Below are 27978 nucleotides of genomic sequence, written 5' to 3'. Positions count from 1 at the left end.
CGCCCCCTATATAAACGCTGCCGGCGGGTTCAGTCTGTCATGGCGGCGGGGACGGGCGGAGGGGTCTGGTGGGTGCTCTGCGCCTCGCACCGCCTCTCTCTGAGCGTCGTTGCTGTTTCTTTCTGCTTCTCATAGTCCTGCTGCTGTTCCCTCTCTTGCATCCCCTGTTTCTCTCGTCAGCCTTTCATCAGGCCTTGCCTTCCGCTCCTCATTCCTCTGCTGAAGGCCCCATGTCGGCTGTGGGCCTGTGGTGTGGGTGCCCGGCTGCGCTTCACCCCAGAGCCGGTCCGGGGTGAGGGTGCCTGCCCTTCCTCCCCTACCTGCTGCTGGTCATTGACCTGCACCTATGGAAATCAGAGACATGAGGGCACTGAGCAGCCATCCTCCTTTTGCCTGCCTGGGCCTCCCTCAGCAGCACCATGAGCTTCTGGAATTGCCCTCTCAGGTGGCTCCCACCTTGTTTCTCCAGGGTACATTCAGCCTCGTGCATGGTGCTGGAGGAACATGTGGATCCCCTCTGCTGAGTTTGTCTTTGAGGTATCCTGGGCTTGACAGGGAGCCAGTGGCAGCCCCTGTTTTTCCAGTAGAAATCACCATGGAGTGTAAGCCTGAGGCACTGACTCACAGGGGTTGTCTGTGCTGCTGGCTGGAATGGTGTTTGCTTTTGGAGCAGCAGCGTTAATACCTGGTGCCTCCAACAAGCTTACTTCCCTGGGGGTACAGTGAGTCAGTGTCCCCAAATGCCGGCTTCCCCTTTAACTATGGTCTGCAGTGCTGGTGCTGGCCTGAAAAGGAGAGTAAAAAGCTCTCACCTTGGGTGGCCCTGCGAGGTTTTGGCACAGGGAGCTCCTGTTGCTCCAGGCTCCACTGTGCTCTCGCCTGTGAAGCACCTTTGCAGAGTCCCAGGCTTCTCTCTGAGGAGACAGAAGATGCCTTTAAGAGCTGCCACATTATTTCCTGAAAATACCAAAGCAGATGCCAAATCTAACCACAGAGTCGGTCAGAAATGCTGCTGCTGCGTCACGATGACTGCCCCCAAAGAGCACACAGTATAAAGCAGGCCTGTGACCAGCTCTGCCCAAAACCACACCATTTGCTTGTGTGGTGGAGCATATTTCAGAGCTGCTGAAAGCGCGGCGTCTTGCTGCAAATGTGGCAGACAGCAGGCACCCACTCAGCTTCTTTTTTAGCAGACTGGGAGTAGGCTGAGCAGCGCCGGTGGACTGGCTGCCATGCAGATCTGTCCGGCTGTACCGCTTTGAAGTCACTTGGGCGTTTGTCTTTCTCATCGTTTTTAAGATCCCGCAGACACTTCGCATACATCCAGCAAAAATGATTCACTGGTGCTGGATTTTCTGACAAAGCTGGGCTGACACAGACATTGCTTGCTGGTCGTTGTCTCCAAACCTGTTTCAGTTCCTCTCCAGCACATGGGAACTCTAATAACCCTGAAAAGTTAAGACTCCCACCTATTCTTGGCTTTTGAAACCTGCTTAGAGCCGTCTAGCCCTGCAACCCGTGACTTCTGTAGACCACAGGCATTCCTTACTCCCACCACAGCACAGCAAGGGGAAATAAGAAGCTAGGATCATTTCGGAGAGTTGGAAGCTGGGCTTCCTAAACTTTTGCATCAAATTTACAGCTAAATTATATCATCTGTGCCTCTGTCTGTTTTGCCATTCTCAGGCTGGCCCGAAGGTCTTCACTGACAAGGTACTCTGGAAGGGAAAATCCGTTGTAAACCAAAAGATAGAATCAGTTTTTATGGTGAGACCACAGGACTCTGTCAGAGTTAACTGCGGTTTTAGGAGCATCCCAAGGGCAGACTCTGCCCGGTACCTGCTGTGGAGACTTTAACGTCTTGTTGGGAAAGATTCGTTTGGGTCAAAGGCTTTATAAAAGAAAGATAAGATGAGCACTCTGCCTACATGGAGCTTGAACACCCTCCTGCTCCCATTGCCAGTGCTCTGTGGTGCTGCCCTGATGGCTGTGAAACATAACAGCTGAAAATAAGAAATTAAATTTGAGTCAAAACGCACTGAGGTCCAGATGCAAAGAAGGCTGGAATGACATCCATGCTCTCATTTGCTAAATATCCAGTAGCAATTACAGCAGCGCTGTCTTAAAAGGCATCGTCAAGATGGCAAAATTAAACAAATTAAGCACTAAGACCTTTGGGAATGTAAACATTTAGGCTGCTTGTGCAACCTGATCTGTCTGACATATCCCAGTATCCCGACGCAATCTCCGGTTACGTGATACCACACTTGACCCCCGGCAGCTCTGCTGCAGGGGTGGGGTTGGGCACCTGGAGGACCTGTTTGCTGCAGGACTTTGCCTCATTTGTTGCAAAATTTGGGAGATGCAAAGGGCATGAGGCAAAGGGATTGACGTAAGTCTTACAGTTTCATAAGAGCTTCAGCCGGAGTCAGGTCCTATCCTCGCTCCTGTGAAGAAATCCGCGTGGGATGCTGGACAGTTCTCTTAATCCAGCTCGTTTTAGGTGTTTGCTGGTTCTTTGCCAAACTTTCTGTGCTCCTGACTCGGTTCCAGGTCTGATGTAGGGTGCTGAGCACCACAGCTCAAGTCATGAAGCTGCCCTTTGTGAATGCAGTGCTAAGTAGCCCAAGGATATGTTGCCAGGCCTCGCTCTTGGAAATGGTTTTGAGCATTTTAACCATAAAATGATATGGCTGACAAGCATATAAAATTCCATTCTCATTATTTAAACCATGGACAAGGGTTGTCTGTGAGAACACGACAAGGAATCGTTCTCTTCCTAAGGCTGCTTAGTAATCCCAAACTGTCTTTACCCCTTTAGCTCTTAGACACGCTGCTCTGGGTCAAAATAAAAGAAGGTCCCCAAAAGAGATGTATCCGTGACCCAAGCACAAAATACCGGAGAGCTCAGCCCAGCAGCTCAGCGTGCCGGAGAGATGGGTCCGCAGAGGCAGGAGCCCGAATGCCTTCTCCAGCGCTGGCCCTAAAGCTCACCATACACCACTCGGTATTTCACAAGGGTTGTGGGGCTGCGAGGAGGAGACTCTTGGGGTGTAGCCAGAAAGTGAGAAGAGATGATTTTTCAGATCTGCAATCCACTTTCAGATTGGGTGACTGCCAAAGCCTCAGACTGAGACAGTCGCTGCTGGGGAGCGGGCACACGTGTAATGCAGGGTGCTGGCTACATCTTGTAAGAGAGATGTAAATCACAGAGCCAGGAAGGAGCCGATGCAGCCAGCGTCTCCTTACGCAAAGGACTTCACTCAGACAGGTTTTTGGCTACTTGACAAAATTGTCTGGCTCCCAGCTGCTCTCCCCTCCCCATCGTATCGTCCAGCCTTGCCCAAAGTCTGTGTTTTCCATCCGACCTGGTCCCACTCCAGGCTGCCCGGCCTGAGGGGTATTAATAGTCCTTTAGGCTGTGAACTCCAGGAGCTGGCTGGCGGCTGCAGAGCCCCGCATACTCTTTGCCTGAGACATCGCTCTCTGGCAACTGTCCCTGCTCCGCGTGACAGTGTGGGATGTCTCAGCCCGCAGCCGGGTCTGGGAACGGATTGGATGCGATTAATTGGTTTCACATCTTCAGATGGCCAGTCCCTCTGCCCAGTATGCGGGGCTACGGCGGGGAGTGGGAATTCAGGCGCTTCCCCCGCAGAAGAGACGTAGCAGGTCTGCCACTTCCCTCTGAAGCATCCTGGGTGAGTCATTTGCGATTACACCTTGTAGGAAAGGTGTGTCGCACCCCCAAAAAAGGGGCGAGAGCCAGGGCTGGGGTTGGAGGAGCGGGAGAACCGCAGCCCAGACACACGGTCGTGTTACGACTCAGTGAGTTCGGGCATCTTCTGTGCCACCACAATTCCCCAAGGCATGCTCCTGTCGATCACAGCGACAAGGAGGTCACTGTTAATGGATGCTGCACGCCTTGGAGCTGTGAAAGCCCCAGGTGACAGGGAGAGCCCATGTCGAGGAGCTCCGGACTTCCATCTGGTTTGCTGGTTCCTCCTCTTGCCATGGCTGAGGACTTAAGTGCCCGTGCTGTGCGTTCAGAAGAGCTGATCTTGGGATGATGCCTATCTGGATCTTCCAGCCCCATTTTCCTTATCACCCATGTAAGCAAGTCCCTGGGCTTCCTGGGAGAAGAGCCTGCAGACCTTGGGAGCGTGCCGGATCCGTGCCTCACTGTGCCATCCTTTCCCAGGGAAGAGGGGGCACCAGAACATCCCCCTCCTGCAGACCCCCCCACAGCTTCCTCGGGTCCCCGCTCTCTCCCCACTGAGCAGAAACACCCAAAAGAGCTGTAAAAATGACCACAGTTTCTCCTACCCCAGCAAAAAACCCCGCTTGTCCTCAAAACATGTCCTGTTTGACTGCAAGCGGCGGCTTACCAGATGTTCTCAAAGCAGCTTAAAAAGGACCTGAGTGGTGCCAGGGCAGCCGAGTCCCTCTGTCAGGGGGTGTTTGGGGATGCTGCCGACTTAAGGCCGTGTTTATCTGCTGTGCTTCCCTCCGCAGCCGCGTGCCCCAGCCCCTGCAGCTGCTGCTCCGCAGGGAAGGAGCTGGGCTTGACTGGGGGAATATGTTTCCTTCACACTCCACTGGCACATCCACCCCTGTTGGAGCTGCCGGGCTCAGCTGGGAGCTTTCCTGGCAGATGGTGCCTCTGCAGCCGGGCCCGGATCCTGCACCGCTGGCCAGGCTCTCCGGGCTGGCTGCATCAGGGACTGGCTTCCCAGCCAGGCATCCCAGGCCGTGAAATTACCGCTCCCCCCGCCCGGGACTGCCCCTTGAGATCCATTTTTGCGTATCCCTATCTCCTGCCACAGATGCTCTGCTCTGTTTGGATGCTGAGGTTCCAAAAAATCTTGTGAGAGTGAATTTTGACGCTCAGTTTAAATAGTGGTAAAGTGGGGCAAGGCCTGGGGAGATGGGATGGACTCAGGGTTGCATCGCTGCAACGAGATCGCGAGCACTCAGATGAAGCCACGCATGTAAATGAGACTGACAGAATAAAATGAGAGTATTAGATTAAAGATTAAAAGGCAGTTTTGGAGTGGGAGCAGCATCTCGCAGCGGCACGGAGTGGGGCAGGGCGATCCCGCGGGGATCCCAGCTGTGGTGGGATCCCCTCCGCTTCTTTCCACATGGCTCCAAGGAGCAGGATTGAAACGGAGGAGAGAGCGGGGGTGGCCCCCTCAAAAGAGGAGCAAAGCGTACCGCCCTGCCCCTTCTCGTGTCCGGCTCCTCGGCGGGTCCTTCGAGCAAAGCCCCCAGCGAGACAGCAGCTCTTCCCGCTGGTGTCAGGGCTGCTGGAAACCCCCCTAAAACACCCTCTTCTTCAGGCTCTGTTCCCTGCAAAGCTCAAGCAGGAGCTGCCCCAGAAACCCTCCGCTTTGCTGCACGCAGCCTCCTTCACGTTTGAATCCTCCGCCAACAGACGATTCCCCCTCCGTCCTACCCAGGCTGGCCGGGAACAAGGACATGGAGGAGCCGCCACCTCCCCATCGCCCGCTGCTCCTCCACCGCAGGACGGGACCCCCGGGCTTCGCTTTCTGCCCCCCGTTCCCCGCTGCACCCTCACCAGCCGCAGCCTTGGGGCTGAAGCAGGAGACGAGGGAAAGCACCTGCTTTCCCACGGTCGCCCGGTTAATTTACTAATTCATTGGCAAGGCCTGACAAGGGTGACATTTCGGCAGCTGCGGCGTGGCACGGAGCGGGCACGGGGAAGCCCGGGGGTTCGCTGTGCTCCCCCCGCATTGTCCCTGGGGCATGTGAGAGCCCCTGGCCCCAGACAGCAGCTGCCAGCCCCCGGGGCCCGCGGGGGGCTCGTGCTGCGTGACACCGGCGCAGAGGCTGGGGACAGCCTCCGGCCACCCACCCGTGCCTCCAAACAGCTCCCGGGCATGCCCGCAGCTCCGGGGGATGCCGTTCCCGCTGGGCTTCTTCACGGCTAGCTGAGCTGATGCACAGCTCCTCAGCTGGGATGCTGGAAGGACTGGGAGCTGGGGAACTGGGAGAACTGGGAGCTGGGGTGCTGGGCGGTCAGAGGACGGGGAGCCCTGGTGCTGGCAGTCCCCCGCACGGTCACACCAGGGTTACACGTCCCAGCAACTGATGTAGCTTGAAATTGCTGAGCTCCGGGGCCGCATCCTTCTCCCACCCAAGCCCCTTTCCCTGCCTCCAACTGCCACCCCTGGGCCACGTTTAACACGGAGGGGAGGGCACGATGAGGACCGCAGGCACGTCAGCGTCCCCTCTGTGCCACCTCCCGTGGCACCCCTGCCCAGGAGGATGCGTCCCCCCCCAGCCCAGTGGCTCCATGCCCCCCCTGCCCGCAGTGGGCAGGGTGCCGGGGGGGTCCCACCAGGCCCTTGGTGCAGGAGAGCAGTTTGGGAGGAGAAGGGACATTTCTGGGGCTGGGGGGGTTGTCAGGGTTCGGAACGACCCGTGCACAGGAATTGGGGGGAAAAACAGAAAATGCCCAATGTTCTACCCCCCCAGCACACAGCTCTCCCCTCCCAGTGCGAACAGCTCCCCAATTCCCTCCTCTGGCTCCAAAAAGGGACCCAGACAGGGCCTTTTGGGTGCTGCTGTGGCCACCAGTACCCCCAAACTGGTGCAAATCCACCGCAAAATGGCAGCAAGATGGATGGGAAAGCGGGAGAGAAGGGATGTAGAGGAGCGGGTGGGTACAGATGGGGAGACGCGGGCGCTGGGCTGGTGGGACGAGCGCCGGAGGACGGGGCTGGTTAAATGCAGAGGGACGTGCAGCAGGCAGGGGACGTGCAGCACCGCGTCCCTGTTGGGGACAGAGCAGGGGGACGTGCAGCCCCGTCCCCGTCCCCGCAGAGGCATCCCCGTGGCCGGGACCACGTGCAGTGCCGAGGGAGGACGTGTTTGACATTCCCCCGTCGGCGGCAGGGGCCCGGGACGGTGTGTGACCGCGGTCGGTGGCATTCCTGGACTAACTCCGGGCACTCGATGGCCTTCACTGACCTTGCAGGGCTGTCCTCGCCCGTTACCCGTCCCGTTAACCCCACAGGATCCGGGGATGGGGTGGCCGGGGCAGAGCCGTGCCCACCAGGGCCCACTTACACCATCGCCGGGTCCGTGCCAGGACCTCTCATGCCCCAAAGTGACCCGGGAGCCCCCAAACCGCTGCCCCCCAACAGCTCCGCTCCTCGCCCTGCCTGTGCGCGGGAGCTCCATCTCCCTGCGCCCCCAAAAGCCGAAGGGGATCCGCAGCTGGGGGTCTGGGGGGGGGCAACCACAAATCCACCGGAGCCGTGGGGGTCCTTGTGGTGGGACCACGGCGCGGGGCCGGACCCACGCTCGCAGCGGGGAACATCTCCCGTTACGGGCAGTAAGGACAAACGTCCCTGCGCCCCCCCGGGTGCTGCCTCCCCCGGGGCACCGGGGAGTGGGGGCTGCCCCGGTTCTGCCCCTCCTTGTGCTGTCAGATGCCTGGCAGCACCCCCGGACCCCCGCCAGTGTCTCCCACACCCCAAAACCCACATGGGCAAGACCCGATGCACCATCCCCTTGTGCCGGGAGGGGGGTGCCCAGCACCTCCCTGGATCAGGCCCTTTAGCCACGAGCTATTTTTGTCCTGTCTGGTGGCACAGCCCGGTCCTCAGCCATACAAGGAGCCATTGGCCGCCACTGGGGAGGTAATTTGTCCCCAGGGTGCCACATTTCAGGTCGCCCAAGTAGATGGCAGCGACGGAGGGATTGTCACCTCGGCAAAGCAACCTGCTCGTCTTACATCCCCGGCTGGTCACTGCCGACATCTCGCTCGCTTCTTGGGGACACCTTGTGATGTTTGTCCCTCCGTACCCAACCTCTATTTCTCAACTCGCCCCGAATTAGCACCTGGTGATGAGCAGGTTCCCGACGGATGAGGGCACACGGTTAGAAATAGCTCATCGCTCCGGCCATCGATGGGAGCGTGGTGGCCGTGGGGCTGGGGGACGAGGGGAGGGACGGATCCAGGGCCGTTGGCCCTGGATCCGTCCCTCCCCTCGTCCCCCAGCCCAGTATATTGGGCTTTGCTCGGTAGCGCATCTCCCCATCAAGCAGGAGAGCTAAGTGACATGGCCAGGGACATCCCGGACACCAGTGGCAGAGGCACCAGGACTTTCCTGGGGGTCATCGTACCCCGAGACGGGGGGCTGAGCGTTGCACACGCGCGTGCAAACCCCCGCGCTCACGCGCAAATTGCTGAGCGAACCCGAAGGGTCTCTGGATCACACAGCATCCCTTGGCGGACCCCCAAACCCCGTATCCCCCAGGATGGACCCTCGTGCCAGGGAGGGGGTTCTCACCTCCCCACAGCGTGGGGACCCCCCCGGGGCCAGGGGCATGGGAACCCCCCCCCAAGCTGCCACCCCCCCCCCCATTTTAGCGACATCCCAGCCCGGTGGGTGGAAGGGGTTTGGGGTCACCCCAATGGGTGGGAGGAGGTTTCGGCACACCCCCTTCTGCTGTGGGGCCCCCCACGGGGATGCACCCCTGTCCCACGGGCACCCTCCTGCTGTACCCCCCCACGGGTCAGCCCCCCCCGGTGTGTGGGGGGGCTGCTTCTCCCACCCAGCTCCTCCGTACCCCAACGCGGGGTCCGGCTGGGGCAGGGGGGCACCGCGGGGCTGGGAAAGGCTCAACCCCCCCCAAACCCACCCTGCGGGGGGGCTGGCAGCCGGGCGTGGGGACCCCCGGGGGGCTGCGGGGACCCTCTGGGGGCTGCGGGGACCCCCGGGGCTGCGGCACTCACCGTCCGAGCGGGTCGAGGGGCAGCGGGCCGGGGACCGGGGGGCGCTGGGGGCCCCGATTTCGGGGCGCGGAGCCCCCGCCGCCGCCCGCCGGCATCTCGGGGGGCCGGGGCGCGGGTGCCCGCGGGTGCCGCCCGGCGCGGCCCCAGCTCGGTCCTGGCAGTGGGCCCGGGCTCGTCACCGGGGGGGGGGACGGGGGGCGGGCGGTGGCCGGACACGGGTACCCGGGGGGGGGCTCGGGGGCGGCGCTGGGGAAGCCGGGGGGCACAGGGCTGGGACCCCCCGAGGTGCCCCCCAACACTGGGGTACGGGGCTGGGTCCCCCCCGGGGCTCCCCCATGGGGTGCCCCCCCCATGGTGCCCCCCCCCGTGGTGCCCCCAAAAGTGGGGGTGCAAGGTGCGGCCCCCCGCACTAGGGGTACGGGGCTGCGTCCCCCCCGGGGCTCCCCCCACTCGGGGGGTGCGGGGTGCCCCCCCCCACGTGGTGCCCCCAGAAGTGGGGGTGCAAGGTGTGGCCCCCCGCACTAGGGGTACGGGGCTGCGTCCCCCCCCGGGGCTCCCCCCACTCGAGGGGTGCGGGACTCGGTCCCCTCCCGAGGTACCCGCAGCACTGGGGGTGCAGGGCTGGGTGCCCCCCGGTGCCCCCCAACTCGGGGGTGCAGAGGTGGGTCCCCCCCCGAGGTGCCCCCCCCGAGCCACGAGCCCACCACGTGACAGCCCCCCCCCCCCCGAGTGCGGGTGCCCGGGGAATCCCCCGCCCCCTCGGTGTGTTTACATCAACCCGCCAATCAGCGGCTCTCTACCAGCACTACCGCGCAGGGGGGGGCGGAGGGGCTTGTGACGCCTCTTTCCATTGGGCGCTGCGCCCGCCAATTAGGATCTGGGCGAAGGGGCGGGGTGAGGTAGTTATTTACATTGTGGGCGGCCACGCCCACCCCGCCACGGTCCCGCCTCCGAGGGCTGCCTGTCTGACCCCACGTGGGGGACGCGTGCGCCCAACCAATCCGACCCTTCGAGATTAAACCAATCCGGAGGCTAGGAGGCGGATCCGGGTCTCCAATCAGAGGGCGGCAGAGCGGGCGGGACTAGAAGCTGGAGTGACAGCGGACTGGTGGAATAGCGACACGCTCGCGCTCCCCTCCGCCCAACAAGGCCTAGAGCCGAGCGCGGGGGGGCGGGGACGCGTGCCGGGTCTGACCAATGGGGTGCCAGCTCCTGTTAGGGCGGGCCGGGGGGGCGTGTCCCCGCCGCGCGGGGCGGGCGGGCGGCGGCGGCGGTGGGGTCCGGCGGCGGCGGCGGCGGCGGCAGCGGAGGGCGGGCGCCCGCGGAGCGGCAGCGGCCCGGCCCGGCCGGCAGGTACGGGGGCGGGCAGGGGGCTCCGGGACGAGCCCGGGGCGCAGGCCCCACCGGGCCCGGGCAGCCCGCGGGCCTCTCGGGTCGAGCACCGGGCGGGGGTCTGGGGCTGACGGGCCTCCGGCGGGCGCAGACCGGGCAGGCCCCGGCCCGCCTTGAATTAAAGCCCCGCTGGGCGACGCTCGCAGGCCCCGGCCCGGCCCCGGCTGCGCCTCGCACCTCTGTCTGCGCAAGCACGAGGCTCCGGCAGCCCTCCTCCGGGGAGCGCCGGGTGTGCGGCCGCGCTCCGGCCTGCGGGGAGGGCTGCCGCCGGCGGGGGTCAGGGGCGGGAGTGAAGGAGCACACCTCGGGTCCGGGTTCTTTACCGGCTCGCAGGCGCCGTGTTGCGCTGGGGGAGCATCCCTCCCCGGGAGGCGCGGGCCAGGCGAAGCCGGGGCCTGGGAGGCGCAGGGCTGGGGCTGCCCGAGGACCTCCATCCCTGGAAGGGTGCGGAGGACGCCCGGGAGCAGGGATTCAACCACGGCCCCGGTGGGAGAGATCGGTAGAAGTCCCTCCTGGCTGGTCTCCCCAAAGGAACCGGTGTTGGCGGCTGGGGCCCTGCCAGACTCCAGCTGGGCCTCTCCCGGCCCCCCTGGGGAGCAGGCTCCCGAAACGGTCCCCGGGCTCCTCTCTGGGTGGGCCTGGCCCCCCACCCATGGGGCGAGGTGAGGGGAGCGTGCCCCCGGCCCTGCTGACCCACCCTGCGGGGAGGGGATGCGTTCAGCAAAGCCATGGGGCAGGGGGAGATTGGCTTCTCCCTCCGAAGCCCGCTCTGACCCGCTCCCGCAGCATGATCTCCGCTCCGGCACAGCGTGCGGGGGGACAGGCACGGCGGTCCCGCAGGCTGCCGTCGCTCCGGAGGGACGCCCAACCCGGAGGTAGGGGTCACAACGTGCTGTCTTCGCAGACTGCGGTGACTGGAAGCTGGGTTCTCAAATTTACCTAAAAAACTAGCCCAGCCTGTGCCGCGGAGGCTCGGCACGTGGCACACGGGTGGGTTTGGGCTGGGAGGAGATTGCCCTCCCCAGCCCGGGCCAGCCTGCCCCCGCCAGCCGTGTTGACAGGGGACGGGATGCGGCACCGGCAGGCTCGGCGTGGCGTAGCCGGCTCCTGGCTTGTGCCCTTCAGATATTTTGTTACGTGCTGGCTCTTCAGGTTTCAGCCTGACGTGCAGCAACAAGTCAGATGTTGCTACAGGAGCATCGCGGTCAGGTAGGGAAACTTCTTTCTGCGTCTGATGTGGTGACTGCTTGACGGGATGCACGCGGGGCTCTGCGTCGCTTTGGAGGACGGCTGATCCGGATCCTTGTTCCTCTGTTAGCCTTGGCCATAGAGGCCACAGAAAAGGCTGCATGAAGCCCTCAGTTGTGTTCATTCGGTTTCTGATAGCTCAAGACAAAAGCGCGTTATTATAATATTGCGTTGAAAATGTCCACGTTTCCTTTCTGTGCGAAGAGGTCTGTGTTTTTTTCCCCTCCGAGGAGCTCCGGGGTGGCAAGCTGAGGGGACAGCCCTTTTCCAGGCTGAGTAAGGAAGAGCCAAGCATGCGTGTGCGCTGTGTGTAAGAGGCACGTGTGTCCTTGCAGGATCCTCCACGTACTCACTTGAGATGGGCAGAAAACACCAGCCGTACGCAGGTGGACAGTGTATCCGAGGGCTGTTAGAGGGAGCTGGTTTTTCATTAGAACTTTCAAGCTTTTCTTCTGGAAGCGAATGGCCGAGGAGGGGAGCAGGCTTGTTCCCCTCCCTTGAAGCAGGAGTTTGTTTTCCCCTCACAGCTGGCCGCGGGATGGTGAAGTGAGACCCTCGGCCGTTCACCTCTGGGTCGTCTCTCACTGCCAGGCGGGGCTGGCTGGTTCACGGCACCCCAGGGACCACAACGGCACGAGGACGGCGTCCGTCCCCGGAGCTGTCATCGGAGCGGCCCTTACACCGGTGTTAATTTGATCCATGCCGGTGTTGTCAGCAGCCGAAATCCAGGCTGCTGAAAGGCAGCCGCCAGCCAGCCTGCCCCGCGCCCGCTCTTGTTTGGTGTTGACAGGGTGCGTTTCGTCAGGTTTTGGGGGCCTGGAGAAGGGTGCCGAGCCCCGGCAGCTGTGACCGCACTGCCGTCCGAGGGAGGGAGCAGCGAGAGCCGGTGCAGACCTGAGCTCCCGCAACACGCGTCAAATCGCCACAGCCGCCTTTGCCCTCCCGGCTTTGCCGCGCTTCGCTTCCCCGTCCCTGCTCAGAGTGAAAGCCGCGGCGTGGAGGGCAGGCGTCCGGCGCTGGGACGGGCGAAGCCTGAGGTGTGAGTACAGGGCATGCGCTGCGAGCTGCCTGGAAAGGTGCCTCCGTGTCGGGCCTCCGACACCAACAAAGATAAAGCTGCTCCTGCAAATCCAGAGAGCCCTGGCAAAGCGTTCCATTTGCTGCCCCGATCTCTGTTTCCAGCCGTTGCTGCTGCAGAAATTGCACTGCTGGCTTTTTTTCTGCTCTCAGTTCTTTCTGCCCGTACCCGGGCAGGCAGGGAGCACTGTCCCTGCCTTGTCCCGTGGATGTCCCTGTGTGGGAAGCTCGTGGCGTGTCCGTAGGAAGAGCATCTCCCGGCTCCAATCAGGAGGTTTCTCCTCCCAGAGTAGAAGTGGCTGCGACTGCCTGGGGAGGTGGAAGGTGCTGCTTGATGGATGCTCCGTTTTGAAGCCTTTAAAAAATTTCTATTATCAATTCCCTTAAAGGAATTACAGAATATTGCTGCTTGCGGGCTCCTGTCCGGTGCTGGCTGGCGGATCGCTGCTGTGGCGGATCGCAGCATCAATCCTGGTGAGCAGCAGGACCCGTTTGTGAGCTGTCAAGTGCAGAACGTGTCGTCTTTGCCTGAGATTAGAAGTAGCTCAATGAAGAGCAGTGGTTAGGATGAATTTGAAATTAGGTTTCTAAGCGTTTCTTGGACACGGCTCATGAGCGTGTTCGATGTTTCTGGTGCTTTCAAAATGACGGGGGGGGATCTGGCGGCACTTTGGTTTGTGCCTGAGCAAAGTGGGGGACTGTGCTTGTGGAAGCAGATTAAAATAGTGCAGGATGAGATTATCCCCCGGATTGGAGATGGAAATAGGATGCAGTTCCTCAGCAACTGAGAGATCTGCAAAATGGAAAGCTCCACGTCTGCTGTGGGCTGCGAGCAGGGACTGGCACCCCCCCAGCAGCCCAGCAAGCGCGAGAAGGGAGTACCAGGACTCCAGCCTAACATTAGAAGTCCAGACTAACCTGGAAGACTTAATGCCCTCTAATTACCGAGGGCTGACGACAGCGGGGAGCGCTGGCTGACTCCCGCAGGTCTGCAGCAGCTCGCCAGCTCAGCGCTTCAGCGTCGGTGGTAGGGAATAAAACCTGAAGCGCCAGTATAATAGGAAGGAGAAGCCTGGGGAAAAAAAATACTTGAAAGACGTCAGGGTGGTGATAGAGCGTGGGCTGGGCTGGAGCTGGATTGCAGCCTAGCAGAAAAAGCCAGAGCCAGTCACGCCGGGTTCCCCGGTGAGACCCAGCTGGAAGCAGAGAGGAGGGGGGAACATCGCAAGTGCCATGCGGGGCAGCTGGCATCGCTCACGGCTGCTGGAAAAATCTGCACGGCTGGGAGATAAAAAGTGCAGCTTGGGACCTGGAGGTGCGGAGACCTTATCTGCAAACGGAGATTAGAGCAAGGTAATCTCTCTGTTTACTGCGCGAGGCGCAGGTGGCCGGCGGGAGAAGGTGGTGGAAGGAGCGAGGGCGTTGGAAGCGGGGCTGAACCAGACCGACCTGTGGAGCGCGAGAAGTACCTGCGCGAGCTGAGATGGGAGAATGCAGTCTCTTGGGAAATGAGGCTAACGAGCTGCCCTTCTCTAATTGCTGCTTCGGAGGAATTGAGAGGTGGACTGCAAAAAAGTCTGGCCCTCTCCTCCCCTCTTTGCCCCGGCGCTGCCTGGGCATGGATCAGTCCTGGGCTTCTGGTCGAGGACTTCAAACCAATTTGCTTATGCTCCAGTGTGCCTCTTCTCTGGGAAGTGTTTCTGCACTGGTTGAGGGGGAAAAATAGTGGGTTTCTTTTTATGAATGCTCTACAAGTTGGAATTTGAGTATTGTTAAACCCAAAGCGCAGCTCGGATGAGGGTGCAGCAGCACAGGCTTGGGGCTGCAGCACTAACCTCTCGCCTTCCCCCGTGGTGCCAGCCCTGGCAAACCCAGCCTTGCTCCTAAGCGCTTGCAGGGCAGTCGGGGAGGAGAGGAGCCGTGAAAGTGCACAGAGAAAGAAGGGCTCGGGGGTTTTTTCTGAGGTCTGGGTTGCGCTGGGTGGGTTTTCCTGCCGAAGGACCAGCCCGTCTGCAAACACAATGATTCCCAAAGCTATTTATAGAGCTGGGAGCCCTTGCCGGCCAGCCTCCTCCATCACGTAACCCGGCGCTCCCCGCCGAAGCAGCCTCCGCCGAGGTTTTGGCTCTGGCCGCGCCAGCCTGGGAGGGTAAGGAGGACCATATGTCCCTCTCCTTGAGCCAAGCGCGCAGCTGTGCTCGATTCCCCTGTCTGGTGCTGACTTGTTAACTCTTTGGGGGTGAAGGAGAGGAACGTGGCTCGTGCCACGCTTGGCGTAAGAAAGGGACACTTTTATAGGGGCAGAAACCGGCCAGAAGTGGGACTCGTGAAGGGTCTTGCCTCCCAGGAGTTCCTCAGTCCTGCTGTGACTAACTCTGGTTTGTTCTGCCGTGTGTTATCCTCCTGAATTAGGTAAGGAAATGGTCTAATGGCCTGCCTGGAAAGAGCGGATAACCATATGTGTAATTCTGGGGTATCAAAGTGTGTTACCCAGATTATTAATAACTCGCCGTGCCTTATGCTCCTCCGTCGCAGGAGCCTGAAGCATTCCTGCGTGGACTCTCTCCTCCCGGGACGGCTCATTCCAGCCACAGCGCGATCTCACCGTCTGCTACCTCTTGTCCGTACCCCTTTCCACCCGACAGACAGTGCCACAGCCTGCCGACCAGCTCGAGGCGGACATGCAGCACTGCCCGCCTGCCGTTCGCTCCGCATGTGGCTCATCGCTGGAAAAATGCTTGCTTGCGAGATCAGCTTGCTTCCTTGCTGCTCCGACTGCATCGCCCTGCATTATCTCCTCTGCATCAGGCTCTCGCCTCCTGTGCTCTTCTTGCAGCGGGTACCTACGCCTTTGCGCTTGCTGTCTTCTCGCTCCTCTGTCTCAGCCTTTTCTCCCTCAGACTCAGACTTTTATACCGCACTTGGGTGCTGCCTGCTGTAAGGAGTCCTTCCCCCCCTCCTGCAGAGACTGTCCACGAAGTTTCTGCCCTTCTTGCATCAAATGTCTCAACGTGATGACAAGGGGACATTGCTCTCACTCTGCTTTGTAATTCCGAGGAGCGGGAGCCCGGTGGGACGGGGCAGCCCGCCCGGCCTCGCAGCGTCTGCCTGAAGCAAGGGCAGCGTGTCTCACATAGCACAACCCGACCGCCTCGGCGGGGTTTGTACCAGCGCGGTGCACGCAGGGTCAGACTGCAGCTGCAGAAGTGCAGGTACCTGTCTGCTGCCGCCAAAGGGATCAGGTGAGGGGCTGGGGGCAGAGGGAACAGACCCACCCCGGCAGCGCCGAGCTGCCATTGCATCCGCTGACTCCTGCCTCGTGCCTCCTGCTTCTTCCCCTCGGCTTTGAAGGGCAGGTAACGCTCACAGCCCTGCAGCGAGCTCTGTGGCAGGGCTAGACGATGCCCAGCCTTGTGCCTGGACCACGGTGCCGTCCCTGCGCAGCAACACAGGGGCTGAGAGACACGTCCACACAGAAAGGTGGATGTTTCCTCCAAAAAAAGTCCATCCCCTTTAGATGTCATCGGCGTTGGGACGGTGGTGTTGTGTTGGCATGTTCCTGCGTGAGCCGCGCTCATTAGTTTGCCATTGGGTGTCTCGGTCACTTGTGTTAATTTGCCTCGGTGACTATTTCCAGGTTGATGGAGCCAGGGCTGCCTGGTAGCCCCAGCTGGGGTCAGGTCCCGTGAAATCTGCAGCCTTGAAGCATCGTGCCTTTAGGCATCACCCAAATACCAAATGGGGGACGAATTTCTGTTTCCCACCTCATATGGGAGGTCCAGTACCACCTCAAAAGATCCAGTACCTTTTCCAAAGGAAACCTACCTTGCCAGGCTGCTGTTCCAGCCCCAGGCGAGTATGGGAGCATTAAGAAAGGTGATGTTTGTAAAGACTAGCAGGGACCTCCCAGGCTGCCTCCCTGCCTTGCAGGCAGCCGCACGGCGTAGCTCCTCGGGATTTGCCGTGCTCCGGCTCAGGTCGTGCAGCTCTCGGGAGGTGGGGTTTATGCTCTGGATGTATTTTCTGAGCTCTCAGTCCCCAGGTTGAAGATTACTTTTCTATTTTTACATCTACTTAATTTTCCAGGGGAAAGGAGAAACAAATCCAAGAAGCCTTCATTATAAGAAAGCAGATTTCTTATTTATTTTAGTTTTAATGGAGAGCCATGGCTCAGAGCAGTACACTTGCTGCAGCGTCTCAGCAACATATCAAAATTACCCTGGCTCTGTGCATACTTGGTAAAGCGTCAATAGGCTGATGGTTACAGTGCTGCTCCGGTGACTCAGATAAATAACATGCAGACCAAAACATACATTGAGCCTGGAAAATGCACCCTTGGAAGGCGCTTTTCCAGGCAGGAATGGCTCTGCGCGGCTGGGGCTGCTGCAAGGGACTGCTGGCGTGCTCTGAGTGCCGGCTGATAGGGGAAAACCATGACCTTGGGTCCTTCAGACCCAGCTGTGAAAAACGGGAGATAAAAAAACCACTTTGGGTTTTTTTTTCCCCCCCTTTCGTATTTGGGCTACCGAAGCAGTACGCCACATAGGTCGCTCCTGTGCTGTCGCCGCCTGCGCACATACCCCTGCCCTGGGATACCCGCTGCCGGCCAGCACCGACGGGAGATTTGGGTGCCTGTCTTGCTGTTCGGTGAGTTTTTTCACCCAGGATATTCCCAGTGGACGTGCAGGCAGCAGCTGTCCCCCAGCAGGGACAAGCCTTCCTGGCAGCCGGCCGTGCCGGCACCGTGGGCAGCCTGCCTCTCCTGCCTGCCACTTGCTGCCTGCTGTTTCTCCCAGCAAAGCGCAGGGGCATTGCTCTGCAGAAGCGCTCCTGTCTCACTCTGTGACACTTAAATGTCCACGCTGGCCTCTCCCGGCTCCCTTTTTGCTCTGGGCCCTTTGGAAACCTCTGGCCCCAGCAGGCAGAGGATGGCTGTGGGTGAGGGGGGGCTGTGGGACGGCTCGGGAAGCTTTGGGATGGCTTAAATCTAACAAAAGAGGTGGGAATAGTGTGGTAGGGAAATGTGTGTGATAACCACAGTGAAACAACTTCCACAGTGAACATGGGGGGCACTGAATGGGGCTGGGAATGGGGCTTTGGACACCTGCATGTTTATAAAAATGAAGGAAGGAGAAAAAAAAAAAGGGGAAAAAAGAAAAATGGACCTGTTGGTGACAGAGTAAACAAGTGGCATTGACCATGACGTGAAGGTACAAACGCTTCTCACGCTCTAATTTTGGCAAGCAGTGGGTCCGCTTACACAGCCTGGGGACCGCAGCAGATGGTGCCCAGTGGGCCCGGGGCTGCCCTTCCCGGGGGTCCCGGCTCTCCGTCTGCCCCTTAGGGGATGGTGGAAGCCGAAATGGGGAAGCCGAGCTCAGCTGGCACCCCGGACCCTGCCTGCGCCATGGGAGCCCTTCGGTTCGCTCCAGGCACTGATGTGGGACGCGTGGATGGGCGAGGAGCTGCGGGCTCTGCGGATGTTGGGATGCTGGTGGTACTCGGGGCTGCCGCGCTGTTACGATCTGTTTGTGCTGAGAGCTGCTCCCCGTCTGCCTGAAAAACCCGTCCTGCCAACAGCAACCGCGATGAAAGTCCTGCTGCTGCGTTATGAACCTGAGAGGGAAACTAGGCACAAGCCATCCTTTCATGTCTCTGCTCCCCAACCACAGCACGCCGCCCTCCTCGCCGCGCCGGGCTGGCTGCCCTCCTCTGCTGCTCCTCACCCTGCAGCTCCCCGCGGCCATGCCACGGGTCCCGGGTCACCCACGCCAAACGCTCGAGGAAAAGCCCCTTTGCTGTTCAGAAAGAGCTGCAAAGCTCTGCCCGAGAGCTGGCACCACGGGAGCAAGGTCTCTTTGCAGCCAGATTAGTAAGGAGTGTGGAGTCTTGGGGAGGGAGAGGAAGCTTTTTCTTTCTTTTTTAAAAAAACCCACCAAAACATATAATTAAACACTGCAAAAACCTTCCCTGCTCTCTCATGCTGCTTTTCCAGCTAAACTGCTCTCTGCAGTGGCCGGTACGGAGCCGCTGGACCCGCACAGGCACCTCGCTGTGCCTCTTGACGGCAGGAGGCAAAGCAGGAGGGCTTTCGCTTCGACCCAGCACCGATCCTGCCTCCCTGCACAGAGGGCCTGGCTCTGGACGCTGTACGTAAGCAGTGAACCCCTCCAGCTCCTCAAAACTCGTGTGTCCTTGAGCTCCGGGCTCTGCCTGTGCAAACATCTGTGCTGGCGGCAGGAGAAGCAGGCAGGGAGGGAGGGAGAGCTCCCCCGGCCAAACCTTTCGTGCTGTTTCGCTTGCTTTGCAGCTCTGTTCCCCTTCCCGCCTGCCCTGCGACTCTCTCCTGCCAGACTTGAGCTGTCTGTGCTCCATAAGTCTCGCCGGTCACGGGAGAGCTGCCGTGTTGGCTTTGGCACGGTTTACGTTTCCGTGCTTGGTTCAGAGCCTTTCTTGCTTCTCTGCAGATAACAAAGGCTGTTTCAGCGTGGCCTGGTGCTGTGTCCCGAGGCTGCAGGCAGCCAGAGGACCTTGCTGCTCTTCCTTTTCCCTTTTTTTCCCCCCCCCTTTTTTCTTTGCCCAGGAGCAGCCGTGTTAAAGCTGTGTCACTCTTGGGGACTTGAGAGTGTCGGTACGCAAGGGCTGTGCACCTTTCGGAGGTGCCTTTCGGAGAGTAACCTGTGACAGCTGTCGTGTACTTGTCTGTGCTTCCGATTCCTCCCAAAAATGAGAATAATCTGCTTGGGCTCTAGAGCAGGCTGCGTTTCATGAGTAACGTGGGATCCCCGCTCCCAGGGGATTGGAGCGGCTGTGGGGATGCAGATCTGACGGCAGCTGTGACCTGGATGGAGACAGAAAAGACCGGGCTCCGGCGGGGATGTTGCTTGCTCTCACAGCCTTGCGGGGGCTCGTGGAGACTCTGAGAGGTCGTCTAATGTGTCTTCGTGTTCCTAAAGTAGGATTAGGCATACCCTGGTGCCCATCACTAACTGTTCCCTGAAACTTCTGGGGAGAGGCTTGTCCCCCTGCAAAGGATATTGGTTCTCATTGTCACTAGTGGTCTCCCCGACCTCATCCCCCCTCCAAATCCAATTGCTACTGCTGCAAAAACTGAAAACCCCCTCTTTATCCACAAGGACAACAGGCTGATTTTTCTGCAGCCCCCTTCTGTACCTAAAGGGCTTAGAATAGAATAGAATAGAATAGAATAGAATAGAATAGAATAGAATAGAATAGAATAGAATAGAATAGAATAGAATAGTTCGGTTGGAAGGGACCTACAATGGTCATCTAGTCCAACTGCGGGGCTCCCCAGCTCTCGTCCTCCTCGAGACCAAACCAACCCGCTCCTGCCAGTCATCCCAAGAAGCTGTGTTTTCCAACTGCTCACACGGGATGCTCTCCAGTTCATCCCTGTGCCCCAGTGCTGTGCTGGAGCTGGACACGGCTCAGCTCCAGATAAAGCCTTTACCAGGCGAGAGTAAAACATACAGCTGGGATGTCATTACGTGGTTTGGATGCTTTTCAGCAGGGTTGTGCTGGCCTCAGTCCGTGTTCTGATATTCCATAGGATTTCCCTGTTGAATTATTGTCTCATTTGTCTGTCTGTGTGTCCTTCCCTCCGTCTGCTCCCAGGAGTCTTTCAGAAATTGAGGTTTGGGACTCCGTAAGGTTTGTCTTGCTTCAGGCTGTGCTCCTGGGACTCTGAATGCCTGCTTTAGAAAAAGGCGGCCTTCGTGTTGCAAACCAACAGGGTTTTGCGAAATGCCCTCTAAAAATAAAGAAATTGCAGCAGAGATAAAGGGTCACAAACCGGCGTGCCTATGTTCTGCCAAAAAATTCTGTATTTTGGGGTAGGGGGCAATCTGCTTCTGTGGTGTTGGTGTGTTGTCTGCAGCGATAACCCGGTTGTGGTCTTTTGGTGTATTTTGTGGCAGATGTAAAATAAATGGGATGGATGGACAGGGTGTGGTGTGCCGGTGCCTGTCCAAGCCCTGTTCACAACTTCTCTGGGACCTCCTGGTCAGCTCCCCCCTTGCTCTAAGTCCAGACCAAGTACGTTCAGACTATCCCTGATGGGTCAAAACCATGAAAACCAAATGTTGCTGCTGTCAGGGAGGTGTAGTGCTGCTTCCAGCGCTTTCAAGGAGAGGAGTCGGGAATAGCACCGCGCCTTGACAAAAGCAGCCTGCAAGCAGCAGGTTCTTGTGAGCTGTTGCCCGTCAGCATGGCCGGTGGCGAGCGTCCGTCTGGGAGCTGGGTGGCTGGCGTGGGTTGGGGGGCACGGGGGTTCCCGGCAGCTCCCTCACCCCCTTGTTTTTCTTCCCAGAGTCAGTAATGATGAATGGCTCCGACCTTGCCAGCACGACGGCGTCCAGTCCCAAATCCAAAGAGGACCAAGTAGTCAATGGCCACGATGAAAAGGAAAACAACCCCTTTGCAGAGTACATGTGGATGGAGAATGAAGAAGACTTCAACAGACAGGTAGGACTGGGAAGGTGGTTGCCAGCTCCGCATTTCTAAAATTGAGGCGAGGGTAGAGGAGAGGGAAAGGTTTCCTTTGATGGGCACCATGATATGCTTGTGAGTCACAGCCGGCGCAGGCCCTGCATGGAGGTGGTGGCTCAAGGGAAGAATCATCCTGTTTATATTGGATCTGCCTGTAAGGACATGGGATGGATAAAGTCGGAAAAAAAACCTCATGACGCCTTTGACCCTCTCAGCTCTTTCTCAGAGGGACGGTGACGGCACCGTCATCTTCTGTGCTTTGCTGTGATAACAGAGACCTTCCCTTTCTGCACACTCAGCTGGAAGGAGAGGAGCAGCATAAAAATCAGCGCTCAAAATTTGAAAGCATTCATAGCCTGGCTATCGCAGCAATGAGTTCTTGCAGTTAGTACCTCTCGTTTCGGGTAGAAGTGTCCATTTCAGTGAAACGGTCCCAGATACACTTGGAGCAGCCAGACCACTTGGTAGGAGCCTTGGTCACTAGGTGTTGTGTCCTTGATGGCCGGCTGAGCCCTCGAGAGCTGCTGGTAGGTGGTGGTGGGACTTGAACAGCGCTTGCTTGTGGAATAACGATGCGACCCTGCGAGCTGGAGCAGAGGGAGCAGCCGCATAGCGTCCTCCTCGTGCTTCTGCTTTGGGTCTCTACCTAAATGTCAGGCCAGCATGAGGCAGCAGGGAAGAGCTTGCCGGAGGCTCGCTGCTCCCTCCTGCCATCATCCCAGTAGCTGGAGAGAAGTCAGCCAGCTTGAACTGAGCGAGGAAGGAGCTTGCCCCTTTGGCTGAACCTGAAGTCTCCTGGACACTTGTTCCCTCCCTGAAACGTCCAAGCACCAGACTCCCAGCACTGGGATGTTGGGATACCGGCAGGGAGGGAGCTCTGGAGCTGCGGGCAGGCTGGGCAGAAGGATGTCATGTCCCCACCGCACCCCTGGTCACCAAAGGAGGGTTTCATCAGCTTTACTGGTGTTCTCAGCAGAAAATCTCCATATGGTAATACTTAAGTCTTGTTCCCACAGGAGGAAACTGCAGCCACCCGCTGACAGTAACTCCTGGTGAGTGTGCAGCAGCCGCCTTGTGCCGCCCCGCATCACGTTAGCAATTGTTAGTGGGCTGTGACTCAAGGCTTTTGTTTTATTTAATGACGCGATTAGGCAGCAGCCGGCCCCCACAAGCAGCTGTGCTGATGGAAGTGTGCGAGATTAATTAGTTAATGTTTGTAAAGCGCTGTCTTGATTAAAAGCCTGATGAAGGCAAAGTGCAAAGCAAACCATACTGCAGCTCCATGCCAGAGGGAGCGTCCCGGGGCGGAGGAGCGGGAGGAAGCATGCGCGGGCAGAGGGAGATGGAGGAGGGACGAAAATGGAGGCAAGACCTCAGGGCTTCCCTGTGTTGGGCTCCGTGTCACTGAGATACTCACCTGTGCTTTCCTGGTCTGCCAGCCCTCCCTTCTGCGCTTCCAACTCCCTGGGAGCTCAGCCCTTTGTCCAGCTCCTGTCACGGCTGCTCCGTGTCCTGGTGAAACGCTGCTCGTGGGAAAATGGGTTGGTACAGAAGCTGGAGTTACTCTTTAAGGACTTTGAAGTCCATGTGTCTGCTGGTGGGGAACTAGCCAGGGTAGGAAGAGCTGTCCTGCACCAGGACCTTTGTCTGTTGGAAAGCAGTGCTCCTGGAAGAAGCCATCCTCAGGCTGGCGTGGGTACTCATGGGGCTTGGGATGCTGTGCCTTGTTCCTCTCGTCTGTCTCCGTTCTGCTCCCTGGCCGGAGTCGCTCCTGAGTGCCCCTGGGAGAGGATGAGACGCCGGTGATGGGGACACGGGGTGGGGGACAGCAGGCACATCCCTTTCAGTGGCGATGGTGGCTTCTGCTGCCTTCACGTGCACGCCCCAGCGGCTTGGGGCTGCTGTAAGATCTGGGGCTGAATCTTCCTCCAGACCCAACTTCCTCTTCCATCTTCCTCAGCTTTCTGAAGCCACGCTGCTTCCTCGCCCCCCCCACGAGGGTTTCTGCCATCCAGGCACTGAGCAAGGGGAACAGGCAGGTGTTTTCAGAAGCCCATGAGCTTCTTGGCACGGTCCTCCCTTATTTATGCTAGCGACGTTCCTTTTCCCATGGAGCCAGCACATCCCGGAGGGCAAAAAGGGAGTGGTGGGCTCTTGTGCTGAGAAGAAACTGTGCTGACAGCAGGTGAGGTTGGTGCAGAAGGGCCTGGGGCAGGAGGTGACAGAGCTGTGTTAGATACCACAGGAAGCCAAAGAAGAGCCCTGAGCAAATACTAAACCCTTTGTCTCCTGGTTCAGGTTGTCACGATGCAGTAAAAAGGAGTTGATGATTTCTGGCTAGAGGGGTAGCAGGTAGGTGCAGGTGTGAGCGTGTCCAGGATCTCCCCCTCCCTGTCCCCTGGTCTGGGATCGACGTTGTCACCATGTCCCCGGCTCGCAGCCAGTGCTGGTGTTGGCACCGATGGCTGGTTGTGTGCACCAAAAAGGCTCTGGCGTGGGAAGGGAAACAAGAGTGCTGCTGGGCTGTGGTTAGAGTACAGCCGGCAGCGCCGAAACTCGGAGGAGAGGGAACGTTCAGCTGGGTTTGAAGTGTTGCGAGATGCACGAAGCTCTGGGCTCACTCCATCCAGCGTCCTGTAGCAGTGCAGGATCCCAGGGCAGTCGTCGTCATCGTCACCTGCCGGGGCGAGCCAGCAGTCCTGGGGTGGTTTTTTGTTTCAATATCCTGTTTTCACATGCTAGTGCCAGCATGTAGTTTTGAGGACAGCCTCTGGAAACCCAGTTGAGGATAGTGATGGGATGGTTTGCTAGCGGTATAGAGGATTTTCCCCTGGCCAGACACAATTTCTAAGGCTGATGGAGAGCAGCTCTCCACTAGTTGAGGCTGGAGGCAGCATCCAAGGCTTAGTTACTGTGAGAGAGCTTTTCACAACCCTCGCTAAGAGTTTGCCTGGATGGGATTTAAAATGTAGCAGGGACTGGCTGTGAATAACCTGAAAGTTGACAGCACTGTGGGTTTACCAGGGTTACCTTCCCAAGCCGTTTGTGATGGCCAGGTCTCTGTAAACGCCGTGGTGGGGCGGTGGGACCCCGGTAGCCTGCCGGTGGCAGGGGCTGCCGGCCCGTCCCCAGCTCAGGGGCTGTGGCACCTGGCATGGTGGGTTGCAGAGCTCCCCTTCTCCCGCCAGGAAGCCAGTTTCGGTTGTAGTTTCTGCTTGCTTGTGAAATGGAAGGGTTTAAGCTTTTCAGAGCATTTTGTAGTTCATGGATTCGCTCAGCCCTCTTGGACTCAATAACAGCTGCTCAAAATCGTGCTGTTTTCTGGCTGTCGCCCCGACTGCTCCTTTTCTGGTGACCACGTGCCTGTTTAGCAGGAGGCCGGTGTCAGTGCAGGCTGCCCAACTCCCTGCCTCGCTTGCATTGCTCGAGTCAGCATCCAGAGAAAAACCAGCCTGGAAGATGGGAGCAGCTGGTTAATGCGACCCACCGATGGTACGCGCCTGCTGGAGGGTAAGGACGGGACCCCCTCCTGCCCGTCTCTCCTGCCTCGCTCTGCTTGCACAGCCCTGCCTGGGCAGCTTTCTGCTCCAGGAGCCCGAGCCAGGTCCCGTGGCTTTCCTCGGCCTCAGGAGGAGTTTTCCTGCAGCGAAGATGGCGTCATCCATGGTGCACTCGACGGGAGCCGACTGCCACCCTGCGTCGGTGCTTGCAGAGCACCGATCCACCGAGGGGGCTGAGCAGAGCCGGTTTAACGAACCGGAGAAGCACAGGAAGCAAGAAAGGCTGGCAGAGCTATAGCATCGCTCCGTAGCCGAGGATCCGCACAACAACATGCACCTCCAGCACTGCTTCCCGGGTGTGATTTTATTAGCCACCCCGTTTGTTTTGCAGCAAGCTTTGCTGGAGCCTGGCAGCCTGAAATCCTGTGCGTGCGCTGATGCATCTGGACGTCATGTAAATCCTATCCCGTTCCCTTCTGGATTCGCCTGGTGCCGTGAGCTTGCAGGCTGCATCTCCCCGCCCCGGCAGTCTGCAGCGGCCGGGGCGCGATGCCTGGGCACGGCCTTGCTCTGCTTAAAAGGTGCCAGTTTTTGTGCTCTTGCGTTTTCTGGGGTTTGCTACAGGCAGGTCAACAAAGCTGTGTTCATCTAGGTTTAAAATACAGCTCTGGCTCTGCTGTGGTGTTTCTGAGGCACAGGCAGATAGGATGGCGTGAGGTAGGCACGTCGCAGACTCTGCTTTTAACCAGGTGGGGACAGCGTGTGGAAAACACCAAGATGCATCGTTTGTACCTGCGACTAACGGGTCTTTTTGGACAGGTGGAGGAGGAACTGCAGGAGCAGGAATTTCTCGACCGCTGCTTCCAGGAGATGCTGGAGGAAGAAGACCAGGACTGGTTCATTCCATCGCGCGACCTGCCCCAGGGCATGGGGCAGCTGCAGCAGCAGCTGAACGGGCTCTCCGTTGGCGACGGCCACAGTTCAGAGGACATTCTGGTAAGGACCTCGGAGAACGCGCTGCGAGGTCTGGCGAAGAGCAGAGGACCTGTCCTGGGAAGGGGGGTGGACTTCCTTAGGGGCTTTCCTGACTGGCAGTGAGGTGTCGGTGCGAGAGCTGGTGCTAATGCACTGGTGACAACGCGTTTTGGAGTTTTCTGCAAGCATGCTCCTTTTGGCCCTGTACCCTAAAGACAAAAGTATCCAGCTTTGTGGAACCTGCTCTCCAGAAGCCGTGGAAATGGGGCTGCCGCTTGCCCGTGAGCTGGGCTCCGGTCCCAGAGCAAGCCGGGACCTTTCTTCCCTTTTGGGAAGAGCTGGGGTATCCTGGCAGGCTGGAGAGGTACGGGAAGACCAGCCAGGTCCACCCCAAGGGTGCTGAGCACCCTGAGCCTATATAGATATTTACAGTGGCGAAAACCTGCTGGGTGGCTGGAGAAGCAGCAGTGTTAAGGCAATGCCTGTTTTCATCCCTGCAAGCAGGAATATGCCGCAGGGCTGTATGGACCAGCACAGTGGGGGGTTGTTCTGGCCCAGCCCTGCTGCCTGTGCTCAGGCTGAGCTGCTTCACCTCCCTTCACCGTCAGGGCGGATAAAACAGCCGCTTGCACCTCGCAGCACATCCACCAGCAGCCCTGTGCCGGAGCAAGAACAGGGAGAGGCAGAGACAGCAGGTTCTCCCATGTTTTCCCCCCCCAAAAAACCCACCCTGGGAGTTGCTGCTTTTGAGCTGGCACTTGCTCAGCTGCATCTCGAGTGCTGCGGGTGCCTGCGAGGGCACAAGGGCCGGGGACAGCCGCTTTGCACGCGTGAACGACGTCCCTGACAGCATCCTCAGCAAGCGGCCGCCGGGATGGGGCACCTTCAGGGCGTGGGTCCGTGCAGTGACGCTTGGCGGGGGGTGCCGGTATCTGGACCACTGATGGGCCCCCCTCCCTCTTCTCTTCCAGAGCAAAAGCAACTTGAATCCAGATGCCAAGGAGTTTGTGCCCGGCGTGAAGTACTGACCGTCAAGGCAGGCTTTGGAGAGACTGTGTCCCTGCTCCGGGGGAAGGTGGCGGGGGGAAGGAGGGAGGGGATCAGCCCCCGGCTGGGCTCTGCGCCGTAGCGGAGTTGCTGCAACGTGGCGAAATCTTGCTCTACGCTTCAAGTACCTTTTTTCCTTTCTTTTATTTTTTTTTTTTAAACTGTTCCTTTGTATCGTTTATCACCTTTTTTTTTGGCAGTTTTTGCTTTCTAGGACTTGCAGCCCTTAGGTCTGCCCTGGAATCCAGCACTCCCCCTGCTTCAGAGGCCCATTTCGATGCGTGCTTCAAACCTGCTAGTGGAAAAGTCATGTTTTCTTGTTTAAGTAGAATTTATAGGGATCCCCCCTGCCCGCCTGCTCCCAGAGGCAGCAAGCCTGGGCCAGGAGCCGCGCTGGCTTTCCCTGTTTCCGTTAAACAGGATTTCTTTCGCTAAAGGAAAAGTGAAGTGTAACAAGACTGTAAACCCTAAATTCCTCCAAGCAGCAGCCTGCCCCACCTCTCCGATGGGTGCTGAACACTAATTTACATGTTTCTCTGCTGGGATATAAGAGTCCTCCCTGCTTGCTTAATCGGTTGCAGGAGCTCTTAGGGGAGACCAGACCCGTCAGACATCACCCCAGCTGTCCTTCCCAAGGGAAGGGCTGCTCCTACAAAATACGGCTTCTTAAAAGAATTTCCCCCCCCGGCTCTTGAGCTTATCCAGCACTACAGGGTGCGGCTCTGAAGCACCTCGTACCGTCATTTCTCATTGAAATAAACCCAAGAAAAACTGAATAGAGCCCGTTCTCAGCAGAGCGGAGCGGTGGGGAGTTGGTGTCAAGCAGCCTCCCTGGGAGAAGTATCCTCTGTCAAGATGAGTCTGAGCCCCGAGGAGCACCCGCAGACGTAGACAGAGAAGGTGATGGGCAGTGTCTTCATGCTGGTCCCTGCGGTGCCCTTTGCCGAGGCTCTGGTGGCGGGTAGCATTCAAGGCAAAGCCAGCGGCACGGCTGTTGGTGAGCAGAATCTGTGCTCGTTGGGTGCACGTGCTCTCGGGGACCTCCTTCCCCATCGGCAGGAGCTGGCCGGGCTTCAGCTCCCCGAACCACGGCCCTGGGTGCTTCTGGTATTTTAAATCCTGTGCTTAGTGGGCTCCTTTGGAGAGCCAGGGTCAGAAATCTGTATCCAGAGGAAGCAGGAGCTTCTCGGTGAGGGGCATAGCCTAATGATTCGAATAGTTACTGGCTCTGGTAACGCTGGGGGTGAGTTCTTGCTCATCCGTGTAAATCTCACCTCCCGGGTGCAATTACTTCCAGTATTCCCTTTACTTAAACGGAGTAGTTAATGGAGGGGGATTACAGATCCCTGCGGGGTTTGCAGAGATGGAAGCTAATGGCCACTCAATAACTGAGGGCTTGCTCCATCTCCATTAGCTCGGCACAGCAAAGCCGGCGGCCGCAGCTCCCGCCGCCAGTGCCCGTTG

The 27978-nt window shown here is 58.8% G+C and overlaps 1 protein-coding gene across 3 annotated transcripts; it reads left to right on the top strand.

Annotated features, from left to right (window-relative positions):
• The first annotated feature begins 3677 nt into the window (after window positions 1-3677).
• PAIP2B (poly(A) binding protein interacting protein 2B) lies at window positions 3678-26539 on the top strand. Of its 3 annotated transcripts, none has more exons than XM_059817703.1 (4): window positions 3678-3698; window positions 20814-20968; window positions 25312-25488; window positions 26439-26539. In XM_059817703.1, exons 2-4 carry the CDS (start codon window positions 20822-20824, stop codon window positions 26493-26495), a joined length of 381 nt encoding a protein of 126 aa, XP_059673686.1. In that variant the 5' UTR covers window positions 3678-3698; window positions 20814-20821; the 3' UTR covers window positions 26496-26539. The 3 variants fall into 3 exon arrangements, with proteins under 3 accessions (XP_059673686.1, XP_059673684.1, XP_059673685.1); XM_059817701.1 differs by lacking the exon at window positions 3678-3698 and adding an exon at window positions 10094-10120; XM_059817702.1 differs by lacking the exon at window positions 3678-3698 and adding an exon at window positions 18611-18633.
• Window positions 26540-27978: the final 1439 nt, after the last annotated feature.

Source organism: Gavia stellata, chromosome 5, assembly GCF_030936135.1.
Source record: "Gavia stellata isolate bGavSte3 chromosome 5, bGavSte3.hap2, whole genome shotgun sequence".
In the NCBI taxonomy this organism is placed as follows: domain Eukaryota; kingdom Metazoa; phylum Chordata; class Aves; order Gaviiformes; family Gaviidae; genus Gavia; species Gavia stellata.
The sequence above is the reverse complement of the archived record's forward strand: the minus strand, read 5'-3'. Positions and strand labels throughout refer to the sequence as shown.